The 13,330-nt window shown below is 44.8% G+C and overlaps 1 protein-coding gene across 1 annotated transcript; it reads left to right on the forward strand.

The window, feature by feature from the left end:
- Positions 1-9,601: 9,601 nt before the first annotated feature.
- On the forward strand, positions 9,602-11,440 carry her6 (hairy-related 6). The gene is made up of 4 exons (XM_020596910.1): positions 9,602-9,923; positions 10,103-10,198; positions 10,322-10,409; positions 10,597-11,440. Exons 1-4 carry the CDS (start codon positions 9,816-9,818, stop codon positions 11,136-11,138), a joined length of 834 nt encoding a protein of 277 aa, XP_020452566.1. The 5' UTR covers positions 9,602-9,815; the 3' UTR covers positions 11,139-11,440.
- Positions 11,441-13,330: the final 1,890 nt, after the last annotated feature.

Here is a 13,330-nt window from a genome sequence, read left to right on the forward strand (position 1 = left end):
AAAAAAAAAAAAGTTCAGCTCTGATATTAATTTGCAGCAGCAGCAGAAACAAGTTAAGTTGTGTGCAAAGATTCCCCCAGCCATTATTTGAGAGAACACGCTGATGGGCAGTATACATAATGTATATACAGTATATATATCCCCCCCATGACCCTATTGAGGAATAAGCGGTATGGATGGATGGAGAAACAACCAGTCTGACCAAATGACCAGGCCTCATCTCCACTATCTTTTATCACTTTCACAACAATGTATTCATGTAAAAGGAAAATATTAGAGCTAAAAACAACTGTTAATTGACCAAACACATGCTGAATATGTTTAATGCTTTAATACAGGTTAGCTCTGAAATCTGTTCCCTTTGGCCCACTGCTATTAATGTTAGTCATTATACCATACAATGGTGAACTTAATGACGTTTAAGCCTTAAACAGTACAACACCCAGAAACCCAACAAGAAAAGGCAAGAGTGCTGAAAATAAGAAAAGACATTTCCACAGAAACAAGTTCAAGCTTGTGCTATGATCCGTTGTGATGCCTGATCTCACAAGTATTTTGTCATGTTTTTGTACAGTCCATTTAACGTGCAGTGAATAAGTGTTTGGTCTGGCTGGGTTTCCCTAAACCTGAATAACAACTGCGAAATGAGCTTTCTTCGCAGGGCGGCCGGGCGCACCCTTAGAGATAGGGTGAGGAGCTCGGTCACCCGGGAGGAGCTCAGAGTAGAACCGCTGCTCCTCCACATCGAGAGGAGCCAGCTGAGGTGGCTCAGGCATCTGTTTCGGATGCCTCCTGGGCGCCTTCCTAGGGAGGTGTTCCGGGCATGTCCCACCGGGAGGAGGCCCCGGGGAAGACCCAGGACACGTTGGAGGGACTATGTCTCTCGGCTGGGAGGAGCCGGAGGAAGTGTCTGGAGAGAGGGAAGTCTGGGCATCTTTGCTTAGACTGCTGCCCCCGCGACCCGGTCCCTGATAAGCGGAGGAAAATGGATGGATGGATAGTTAGCTCATCTCCTTGTTGAAAGCTGATGCTCTCTGATGGGGAACAATGGAGCCTGAGATGGGTGTGTGTGGGGTGTACTCCAATTTGGACAAGATGTAAAACATTATTTTACTTTTGATGTACGTCCCATCTCTACCTCTTTGTCTCCCTGCTGTCTTCATTACTTATCATTTCTCTTGACTGTAAACATTGTGAACTGATCCCCGCTGCTATCCTGCAGGAGCACAGGGCCCCTTTCTGCTTTTGCGTTGACAACAAATCAACTTGGAGAAGCTGGGAACATAAAAGGAGGGAGCTGACTACTGGGGATAAACACATTCCTCTGCAACCCGGCCTACTACCGCTGCTGGCCGGTGGCAGAACAGGGGAGCTCACAGCAAGAAGCATTGTTGCCACAAAGCGAGGTGGAGGGGGGCTTCTGAATATCTCTGCGCTCCCTCAGATCTCACAGGCAGCAAGCAGCACTTGACCTTTCCAGCACTAAAGGAATATGACAGCCGTGAAGCCAACAGAGAGAATAAGGAGTGAGGCAAAGGGAGGCGGGGGGAATGAGAGGTAAGAGACAAAAGCCACACAAAGTGCAGGCTGCCACTAAAACAGTTAGTTTGCAATCAACGTCAGTCATCCCTCCTGTCGGGACAGTTTGATTTCCACTTTTCAAATGAGGCGTTTATTTTTGGCATGATAACAGGGCTGGCTAAATTGAAATTGGCAGCTCGACAATCTACAGATAATAGTCAGCTACGCAGGAGATCATGTGAACAGCCCTTTCTTTCACTTGAGCCCCCACCCTGTTTCTCCTGTCGAAGATGAGAAAGGAGGAAATAAGGGAGGGAGAGAGAGAAAAAGGGCTAATCTTAGTCACAATCAGAGAGGAGGATGAGAAGGCAAAAAGGGAATCTAAGATGAAGGGTGCGGGAAGGAAAAAAATAGAGCAATGTTCTGGTGATCAGGAGGAGGGCTGAAGGGGCGCTGAGGTGGGGTGGGGGTGTACCGGAGAGGTGAGGATTGAAAGAGAAAAAGAGGGAAGGAGAGAATTTCTTTAATGTTTCTGGCAGCAGACCAGCTGAGGTCTCAAGGTTATCCTGGCTTTGCAAACTCCCACGGGAAAGGTGGAGTGCTGAGGGCCAAAGGGGGGAGAAGAGGGCTTGAGGTGGAAGAGAGGAGGGAGAGATGGCTGCCCCTTTTCTCCAGGAGGGAGGCTAATGCTCTGGGGGAGAGTAATCCTCGGGCCCTCTTGTCTGATAAGGTTGGCCTTGGCCCAGGTAGGAGGAGAAAAGGGTCTCTGGGGCCTCCCAGGGCAACTTCACCAACAACTCTGCTCTCTGCCAGGTTAGCATAGGAGCTAAACTTAGAGATTTGATGAATTATTACTCAAGTCATTAGTTAGAATCACATTTGAGTGATAGCTATGAAATTCCTCGTTGATTCCCGCTGTGAAACTGTTTGACCATTCTTCCCTCCAGGGTGGTCAGAGGTCAGGGGCAGCTATTGTACACAACAGCTGTATCCAGTAGGAGTTCAGTGCTTTGCTCAAGGCTAACAGGGGATCTGTCCAACCAAAAACATTATATACTGCTGTGCTGGTTTATTTATTTATGAATATTTATTTGATGTAACATTAGGTTTCCCTTCTCTCTCCATATTCCATTTCATGATTTTTGCACATACGCATCTTGTCAAAGCACATTCAACTCCTTCAACCAGGCACTGTCTTCTGTGAGAGAGATGGTTGATACTGCCGTCACTGTGTCAAGACCATCCAGTCTAATTTCTTGAAACACTGCCAGTGGAATTTGATACAACTAGTAGCAAAGATAAAACAGTTTCATCATTCTTACTGTAACACTTAACCTCTCTATTCCCACCTGACTATTCAAAGTAATCACTTTTATGCAAATATGATTAAACCCTGAATCTGACACATTTTATCTAGGTATGATGATGGAGCATCAGCAACTGTATCAACATGCATCGACACTATGCATGTGTTTGTTTACACTAAACTAGGCCTATTAGAGATAATGACTTGCAGCATCAAGCTGTTAGTTTGGGGAGCTGTGTGTATGCATACGTGCCTGCCTCTTCAAAGGCTGGTTTTCTTATCTACAGTCAACAAACAGCCTCCTCAGAAAGAAATTGGGAGGCTTAATGCACCTGTAATTCAGATGTCCCAGTTCTCACTGGGAGTAAACAAGCGACACTCAGTCTCCCCCACTTAGTTGGATGTGCACCTGATGGTTAATGGATAGAAAAAGGAAAGGGGCAGACTTGTTGAATTGCTCATGAAATGTAATATTTCAGTTGTATTACTCTGTGTAAACAGGTTTTGAGACAAATTGAAAAGGGCCTCCTTAGAGACTGACTGCTGTCGCAAGATCTGTCTTATTTCACCAGTGATTCTGGTCTTACAGTTGATAGTAAACGCATCGTAATCAATGCATATTTAGCCATAAGTACAGTATTTATAAACGTCTTATGAAATTCAGGTACAGAATATAAACATTTGCCATTGAACATCTGACCCAAATCTGATGCTATGTTACATGTTAACTGTTCTGCAGATTGACAATTTGAACTCTGTATACAAATATCTCTACAGTCAGAACATGCTGAAGAATGGTGGTTACACTGCATTTGCATGAATGGCCCTCACCCCACCTGCACCATTACCAGCAGCAGCTGTTTTCCCAGTTAGCATCAGCCTCAAGCATGCTAACCAGAGACCCAGGCCAAAACTTGCTGGTCCTCTCCCCAACCGCTTCTTCTCCACTGCTGCTAGGTTTGACTCACCATGACCTCTGACCTTTGATGTTACACTGCCTCCCCCACACATGCAAATAGCACTGATCTGCTCCAGGAAGTTTCAGAGAAAAAGAGAGGGCCGGATGGAAGAAAGGCATAGCGAGACGGGTGAATGACGTGGATGGGGGGGGTAGCGTTGGTCGATAGATGAGCATGAAGGAGACGGAGCAAAGGAAAGATAGGCTCCTAAGGAAGTGTGAGCATCATGGTCTCTGATGTGGAGAGAAATGGAGGGAGGTAGTGGCAGCTGCCTGGGGAGGCTCCGGTCTCCAGCCCAGCGCTGAGGCCTTAAAACATTTCTCTGTTTTAGCCAGCCAAAATGGACCCCAGTGCCTGTGTCTGCGAGGCTTGCAGTGACCCATGCTGATCTTTCTGTGTGTGCATGTGAGAGAGAGAGAAAAGAAAGAGTGAGTACATTCACTGTACTTATTGTTTTCTTTGCTCCCAGGCTGCTTCAGGCACCTAGTTTGTGTGTGAGGGGAGCTAAGCGATGTCTGCGTCTGGTTCTGGAGAGCCTCCAAACCCCCTCATCTCCTCTCCTTTCTCCTCCTCCTGTTCTTTCTGCTTGGAGGATCTGTCAGTTCTTCTTCTCTCTCTTTGTCCCTGCTTTGATCGTGCTCTCCAAGCTTTGGCTGGCCTCTCTAACAGCAGCTGAGCACAGGTCTTACTCCACTCCCACTAATAACATTCATGCCACGCTAAGATGCGCGTCCACAGACGCACACTCACACAGAGACACACGCAACCACTCTAACTCACTCTCCCTCTCCTCTTTCACACACTCCAGAATCTGTAATGACTGGCTTTCCTATCATTCAGCGCTTTCTGTAAGATGTCAGTGCTTATCATTTTGACACAACCCTCTGTTTGCCGTAACCCTCTACTCACACTGTGATGTGCAACTTGGGTGATCGGTCACTTGTGATTTACTGTGGGCGGTGCTGGAGCCTCTAAATGCAGCCATTTGTGGCTCCTTGTAGAGACAGTATATCGTTTTGCCAGATTCGTTGTTTATCAGAATGTAGCTTCTTCTTCTTCTTTTTTTTTATATGAAGGCTCAATGATTTATGGCACATACACTCACAATTGACCAGGTGTACCTAATAAAGGGGGCACTTTACTAGGTACACCTGGTCAATTGTATGCAAACCAATGCAACATGTTTGCCTTAACATCTGTGTTTATTAAGCTCAAAATGTTTCAGTTTTTAGTGTCATTGTCATACATGTATAAATTCATTTATATGTTTGTTATTGAGGTCATTGTTAAATGTGGTGTTGTACTGGACTACATTATATGTACTATTCTGACCCTCTCATGTAGGGAGGACAAAAATATAGACATATAATATAATTGAATTTATACATTTATGACAATTTCACTAAAAACTGAAACACTTTGAGCTTCATAAACACAGATGTTAAAGTGAAATGTTGCAATTAAGTGCATAAAATTGTACAGGTGTGGCTGTTAATGTGGCTGGTGAGCATATGTCATTACTTCAAGACATATGGTAACAGTACACTGTGTACTGTATGTTTCCTGCAAACATAATTTGGTGTTCAGTGTTTCATTCAAAGCACATTTTGTGTACATCAAGGCCCAATTTTAATGTATTTCCTACCTCGTAAAACATTCGCTAAGTCTGTTACTGAATGATTTGAAATCTGCATTATTTATGTTCATTTATGGTCTTTGTGTTCTCTTCTTTCACTGCTACATTGGGTTTTTAGAACATTAGCACCAACAGCACTTACTGCCCTCTGCAGTCAGCAGAAATATGTAGCATCTTGAAACCTCTAACTAAACAGGTTTGACAAAAACTAGTCAGTCGTGTTATACAGTCATTCTCAGCAGATGTCACAGTTTCCCCCACATTTGTTCATGTTATCATGTGACCAAAGTTTTATACTTAGTTCATGTGACAACACTTTGAGCCATCTCTATGACAACTGAACAAACTCTGACTGTGAGATATGGCAAAAAGCTGTGGAAAAATTTGTAAGATGACTTTTAGGTAGGATTACGTTTTTTTTTTTCAAAGACAAGAATGAAATATAACAGAATTCAGGGACCACCTGAAATTAAAAATGCCTAACAGCCAATCATCAGCATTTTTACTCCTGCAGTCTTTCAAATAAAAGCTGCAGAGAACTTGGGAATCTTGCTCTGTTTGTAATGAGCTTCTTCTCCTTTGCAGTTTCCAAGCAGCAAACTGCAAAGTTCATTGGCTGCTGACAAGGAGTGACTGTGCACACATTGGCCACTTAGCTCTGTAGGAAATGAAAGGACTTCTGGTGACTTGTTGACCATGCTAATCACAGTGTGATCTGTTGGATAAGTCAAGTTAGTCAACCACTGTGTGGCAGCCTCTTGGGAAAACAGGCTGCGTCAACACAGTGCCACCCTCAGTTTGGCAGCGGCAGCCACATGACACCTCAAGGCTGGCCTTGATACAGCCTGTCTGTCTGCCTGCTTATTTCTCACTCTTCTTGCCAGCGAGTATTGAAGCTCAAATGCCAACATAGCTACACAACCACACACACAGAGGCATGTAACCCTTGTGGCACCTATGGCACTGTTCACTAATGGCTTACACATTAAAACATGAGCAGTGTGTGATATGGGGCCAAATTGTTTGGTGAATGCAATATCCCACATTTACACACACTTTAGCCCCACAGCCTCCTTGTATAATTGCATTATTGCAGTGTGCAGGTCCATGGTCGAGAGGGCTCAATAAAGATATGGGTCCATGGAAAGGCCTGGGAGAGGTGTAATGAGAAAAGAGGAAGAGAGAGATAAATGGGGAGGGCGGTAAGGATGGCCAATATAAAAAAAGATAAAGAAGAGAAGATAAGAAAAAGATAGACTGGGGTTGGTGCATGGGACAGGGGAGGTGCTGACAGGTAGAAAGAGTATGAGAAATTGAAAAAACTACAATAACCATACCTGTTTTGTTCTTGGCTACCGGCCAGGCAATTACCCTTTTTTTGCATTTCATAAGTATCTATAAAGGTCGGATGATCAAAAGATTTTACGCGTTGTGAGTCTGCCTGTTTCCCACGGAGTTAATGCGATAGACAAGTTGACACATAGCAACAGGTAACACTGCAGGGACCGGCAGCAGCCAGGTGCGCCCGATAAGATGTTCAACTGGCAGGGAGAAGGGAGGGACCAACAAACCCAAGGCTCCGTGACTCAGTTCACAACTGGAGACTTCTTGCAACATGAGCGTGAGAAAGTTATTCAGGCGTAAAGCGTCTCAGAATCTACACTCTGTTTGTCTCACATCAATACACTTGTTTTGTAACTCTGTCAGTGGCATTGTGCGGGGAAAAATGACTCAGGTGTGCAGTTCACAACAATGAGGCATGCTAGTGATGTGTTTGACAGAAGCTGCATTGTTGCGCATGAAGGATATGTAGGATTATAGCTGGCTCAGGTGCGTGTACAGACCAGCCTCTCTCTTGCCAAAAGCAAAGTTTCCAGTTACACGGAAGACGCGTGTGTGGTTTCACTGATGATTTCACATCCCGGGTCATTCAGACATTATATCTGGCACGGTGTAAATCTGAGTTTTAACAGTGCTTGTATTTGTTTTTAGACTGGCATGTGGATGATATGAAATCAAAAATATCTTTATGAAGGTGCGGCCACATGAGAATAAAATTCTAGAAGTGACTTATAAAGCATAAAGTGATGTCAGTCTTCTTATAACATTTATCCATGTCTCCAAGATGCTGCCTGTGATGCCATAGCATATAGTTTGCGGGCACTGTAATTTACTTTGCATGCTCAAGCACAGTCTTGAAGAGAAACTAAAACCATATCTGCGCCTCTCTGGTGTTCAGCTGAGCCCTGTGCAGCTCGGAGTTGCCTATCAAATTCATGATCTTGCGTCCAGCCGCCGGCGACGCCCAGCAGATCCAGGCGGCAAGCCGGCGAGAGGAGCGCCTTCCCCTGGTCGTCTGCGCGCCACGTGTCGCGGTCTCTCCAGCTGCTGCTAGCGCAGCGGAGAGTCCTGCACAGAGCACCATATATGCCTAGTAAAATAATAATAAAGCATTGGATTTGTTACTTATTATGATTAATTAAGATAAACCTCATTGCGCTGACAGAGTTGTTAAAGCCCCCATTATTGCGCATTGATTATATTCTTGTTTTTTTTTAATTGTATGCGGAAAAATAACTAGAGTATAGTTGGAATGCTTTCAGGAGGAAGTATTGTGTATGGAATCGCTGTTCAAACAGTGGAGATGAGACACCTATACTTGGTGAAAATATATTACAGACAGGCAAACTTCGTATAAACTTCCCTATTTGTGATCACAGTCGCACAACCTGAAAAATGCGGAGGTGCTGCCGGTCAATATACTTATAAGACCCGGTTATGGACTCTGATTCTGTCTCTTTTTTACTGGTCGTCTGCCTTCACGTCTTTCCAGCTGCAATAAAGATAAGGAAATGAAATTATGACTTGAAGTCCTAAAAGGTCTTGAACGCTGTGGGGCGACCAGCGGTGGGGAGGGGGAGGAGGAGGAGGAGGAGGAGGCATCGGTCTGATCGTGTGAGCTCTCCGGGCTCAGAAATATCTCTGCTCTGGCTCACATTCCGATAAGGGAGCCCGATCCAGCTCTCTCTGTAGGCGTGGTTTTCCCAGGCTTTTAAAACAGCAGCTGCTATTTACCTTCCCCTCTAATGTAAACCACCGCCGCCGCTGCCACATACCCTCCCCACCCCACTCCACCCTCCCTAGCCCGGCGGTCCCCGGGCAGCCCAGCGGCCAAACCTCCAGCCACCGCGCTCATAAAACATCCTGGCACGTGCTCCACATTCACAACACCGACAGATGATTAAATGCCAAAATTTGTACCAGAGTTAGGAACTGCAGTGGCAAATGACATGGAAATTGGGTGTGCGCATCCCCCCTCTGAGGGAAGGCTAAATTAACTGACTCTAGGAATATAATTAGTGTTTTTATAGCATTTGAGTTTGTCTCCCCATGTGTTTTGGAGTTGTCATCCAGAGTTTTTCTTTTACCAATTTCATTGTAGCTGTCTACTGTGACGTTTGGTTGAAAAGAAAACAACACTGCTGCGCCTTCCTGGCACGTGACTGAAACCCTGATTGTCAGATATCCCACCACTTCCCAGTGGTGGCTTTAAAACCATGGGCACAAAGATATTTCAGAGATTTAGTGTATTTGTTATGGCAGTTGCCATTTAAATTTGGACCACTGAATGTTGCACAGCTTGCACCCTTCAAGACTTAGGAGGTAACTTTGTTTATGAAGACGGGCCAAAGTGTTATTGGCTCAAGGCTGAATAAAAGCTGATTTGATGGTGAGGGTTAATATGGGTGCTGATGATGACTGAGAATAGTAGGGCAGAATATATCATTGTTGGTGTTGACCCATTGCATATGGATGTATTGTGTTTTTCCACTGTTTTATTGTCTAAGTAAGCGATTTCATAATATTTTGTGTTATCACTATTCTGATAGATACAAATCTCTGTCCGCTCCTGGCCCAGTCAGCGGCTCCACTGTTAATATGTAAACGGTACGATGATTGAAGACTGAAGGCAGTTTCGCCGGCTGTGCCCTGAACCCGGGCCGTGCGCCATTGGCCGCCAGCTCCAGCGGCCCAACAACCAATCCGACCACGAGCCATCCTCCCTCGGGCCGCGTGTCCCTCGCTCTGATTGGTGGAAAGTTACTGTGGGAAAGAAAGTTTGGGAAGTTTCACACGAGCCGTTCGCGTGCAGTGCGAGATATAAATACAAGCCGCACGCGGAGCGCCCAACAGAGAGAGTGTGCGTCCGCGCTCGAGAGCCACGCATCGCTCTGACGGATTGTAACTTCACACGTCTTCATACTTACCTCAGGATTTTTCTTCGTGGGAGAAGGGACATTTGAATATCACAAGCTGAAATTAATCACCCTTCTTTTTTCTCCGCCGGTGGACCGTAATTTGCTGTGGTTTGTGGGATATTTCCGATAAAAAGATGCCCGCTGATATGATGGAAAAATCCTCGTCCTCTCCGGTCGCTGCAACCCCGGCAAGCATGAACACTACTCCTGATAAACCCAAGACAGCCTCTGAGCACAGAAAGGTTGGTATAAAACTTGTATTTTAAAGCATTTCCACGTCAATGTCTATAAATTAAAAGGGCTGTTTGCTTTCGGGCACAATTTGGCACAAGCTCCTCGTCCAAAGCGAGAGCTTTCACCTTTATGCAGGAAACGAGAAAGAGAAATTTAACGGTTTATGTCGTTTTGTTTTTATCTTTAGTCCTCCAAACCAATTATGGAAAAGAGGAGAAGAGCCAGAATCAACGAAAGCTTGGGGCAGCTGAAAACTCTGATCCTGGATGCGCTCAAAAAAGATGTAAGTACTCACTGCTCGTCTCGGTTATTAATAGACTGTTTACCTGCAATTCAAAACTGCCCCTGTCAAGTAGTGTGAAAGTCAGCGCGTAATCTTAACCATGTGTGATTTCCGTGTCCTAAGAGCTCCAGACATTCTAAACTGGAGAAGGCAGACATCCTGGAGATGACGGTGAAGCATCTCCGGAACCTCCAGAGGGCTCAGATGACCGGTAAGTCGGACTAATCTGTGTCATTACTCTGAGTTTTATATCATATCTCGGCTCTTCTATCATTCTTCCTTGATCACTCTAAATTTGTCTTATGTCCAGAATATTGTCAGCTAATTTTATAAATCCAAACAATATCTGCATTTGAATTAGCTCCTGACTGAATTCCCCGTGTTCGTCTTCTCTGCAGCTGCCCTGAACACCGATCCAACTGTCTTGGGAAAGTATCGTGCGGGTTTCAGCGAGTGCATGAATGAAGTCACCAGGTTCCTTTCCACCTGTGAAGGTGTCAATACCGAGGTCAGGACGCGGCTGCTTGGGCACCTGGCCAACTGCATGACCCAGATTAACGCCATGAACTATCCCAACCAGCATCAGCACCAACACCAGCTGCCCCCTGCCGCTGGACCAACACACTCCTCATTTGGCCAGTCTATGGTGCAAATCCCCAGCTCATCCCCGCAGGTTTTGCCCATGAACGCGGTCTCCTGTAAAGGAGGCTCTTCGCCAGCAAGTTTACCTTCAGACGCCACCAAAGTGTACGGCGGCTTCCAGATCGTGCCTGCCACAGACGGACAGTTTGCATTCCTCATACCCAATGCAGCATTTGCGCCGAACGGCCCCGTTATCCCCGTGTACGCCAACAACGTCAGCACGCCGGTCCCTGTGCCAGCTGCGGTTTCCCCCGGAGCCCCTTCAGGCAACACAGACTCAGTGTGGCGACCTTGGTGAAAAGTGGGGAATGACCACAGAGACTATAACATGATACTTAATAGTTCTTTCTTTGTTCAATGTTAGAAAAGTTGTTTTCAATATGGTTTTTTCTTGTAAAATGGAAAGAGTATGCACTATATTTGTACAGCTAACAAGGGAGTAAAGTTCATATTGAAATGAGATTTGTATTGTGGAAGTCTGTTCACTGCATTTTTATATATTTGAGTTGTCTTTTTTACTGTGTGATGCCAAAGATATGTTCATTGTTCTTATGCTGTTCTTCATTTTGGAAGACAAATAAATTTGTAAAGATATGAAAACATGCCCATGTATCTAAGTTTATGTGTCAGAAAAACTAGACCTACGCTTATTGTTCTTATAAATGCGTAAAACTGCAAATATTACGTATTTCTACCTGCAACTGTACATTATGTGGTAATTAAGCTTCATTATGTGGAGGTTTCTGTCTGTATAGACGCAAAACTGAGATTAGCGCACGATTAGTGAGAAAGCAGAAACTTTTTCAGCTCGGTAATCCTAAATGTTCCGTGACAGCTGTAACTCATGAAATCAACAAGTATATGATAAACAGTTTGAAAACAATATGGGAAGACAGCCAAATGTTTAAAAACACATCTTTAGTCAGCAGCATTGGTAATAACACTTTGTGGCAAATAGGATGAAAAAAAATCTTGTTGAACGTGAGAAACGATCCTCTGACTAGTAATGTTTATGGTTCAGTCTCTGCAAAATCAATATGCTTCTATAAAAGGCAAAGGGCATATCCTGCTTAAGAGTAAACACGCTGTACATACGCACTGTAAGTCACACTGGACCAGACTGTCAGTAAATTGCAGGACACTTGTATTGTAATTCTATTACCTAAACAAGTCATTCAGACAAGAGACAATGGCTCTGTAATTATTCGGACACAGGAGTAAAACTAGGCAGTGATGTTCCTCAGGCTGATAGACCGGTTTCACCTTTTGTCGTTTAAATCTGGGGGCCTTACCGAGGTCACTTACGCCATCTAGCAGCGCAGAAGTGCATTGCAGTGTGATCGGTATTTGCAAGATCAATGGAGTGGAGCACAAATGGCTGTCGTTGATGTGCATTTTAGATGTAAAAGAGCACAGACCATCAAGTTTTAGAAAGGTGGTTGTGGAAATAAGTCAGGACACAGGAGATTTTTGTTGGAAAGGCTTCATCTGTGAGTTAATTAATGTCTCCATCGATTTTCAGGGTTTGATCACAACACATCACTTAATGTAAAACAAATGTTGATTTTGCATGTTGTAACCTATAGTTTTATATATTATATACTAAATATTATTAAATACTGATTACTATATTATATACTAATTGAAACATTTGAGGGGAAATGACCACTCACCAGTGTAAATTATGCAGTGGTCATTAACAGTCAAAGGTTTCAATTAGTTTTGTTACTTTTTAGACTAACAGAACTTGAACTGATCAAGCCCCTAAGAAAATCTTTATCATGAGGATTTCTGTTGTTTAGTCGGCTTTCACATCACTCGCAGCATGAATCTCCTGACAGTACGGAGCACAGAGGGGCCCTAGGCTGTGTCTTTAATTAGAGCCGAGGGAGTCCTTTGACGCAGAGTGGGTCGACAGCAGAAGGACATGTTAAACACCTCGCCACTGAGCCATGTGGTAGCTCTCTGCTCCGGCCAGGTGTGTGTGCCCCCTCCAGCTATCCGAGTGTGGCTCTTCTTTGAAGGGGAGGTTGCGTGCAGGTGTTTGCAATTATCAGTATGCTAAGAGGCACAAAGTGTGGATAAGTGCCATCATTTTGAATTGCCATCACACCTTTTTACAAGGGGCTGTGCATCCCTGTTTGATTGAAGCCGTGTGTGCTCGTGTCTGTGTGTGCATGCATCTTGTGTGTGTCTGTGCTTGTGGAGGGTGCTGGGTGAGGACATGTCTGGCCAAAGGGCACAGTGGGTGAGGTATTGGGGAGTTAAGTGAAGGGGTTCAAGGAAAGGCCTACCACACGGGATAACAGTCAGCCTCCTGTGAGCCAGAGCTTCTTCACACAAACACACACTCACAGACACACTGTCTCACACACATACATAAAATGTTCCCACAACATTCCAGCTGTGCTCAGGCCAGTGTCGAGCTTCCTGCCCTGAGCCCTGAGGCCACAGCTGGACGTGGGACGTCTGGGAGGCACGTGGTGTGAC

This window comes from Monopterus albus, unplaced genomic scaffold (assembly GCF_001952655.1).
Source record: "Monopterus albus unplaced genomic scaffold, M_albus_1.0 scaffold31.1, whole genome shotgun sequence".
Classification (NCBI taxonomy): domain Eukaryota; kingdom Metazoa; phylum Chordata; class Actinopteri; order Synbranchiformes; family Synbranchidae; genus Monopterus; species Monopterus albus.

Excerpts from the sequence above, each read along its gene's own strand:
- her6 (XM_020596910.1), top strand. The coding sequence starts at position 9,816 with ATGCCCGCTGATATGATGGAAAAATCCTCGTCCTCTCCGGTCGCTGCA. Across the intron at positions 10,199-10,321 it reads TGGATGCGCTCAAAAAAGAT|AGCTCCAGACATTCTAAACT; the intron begins GTAAGTACTCAC and ends CCGTGTCCTAAG. Across the intron at positions 10,410-10,596 it reads CCAGAGGGCTCAGATGACCG|CTGCCCTGAACACCGATCCA; the intron begins GTAAGTCGGACT and ends TCTTCTCTGCAG.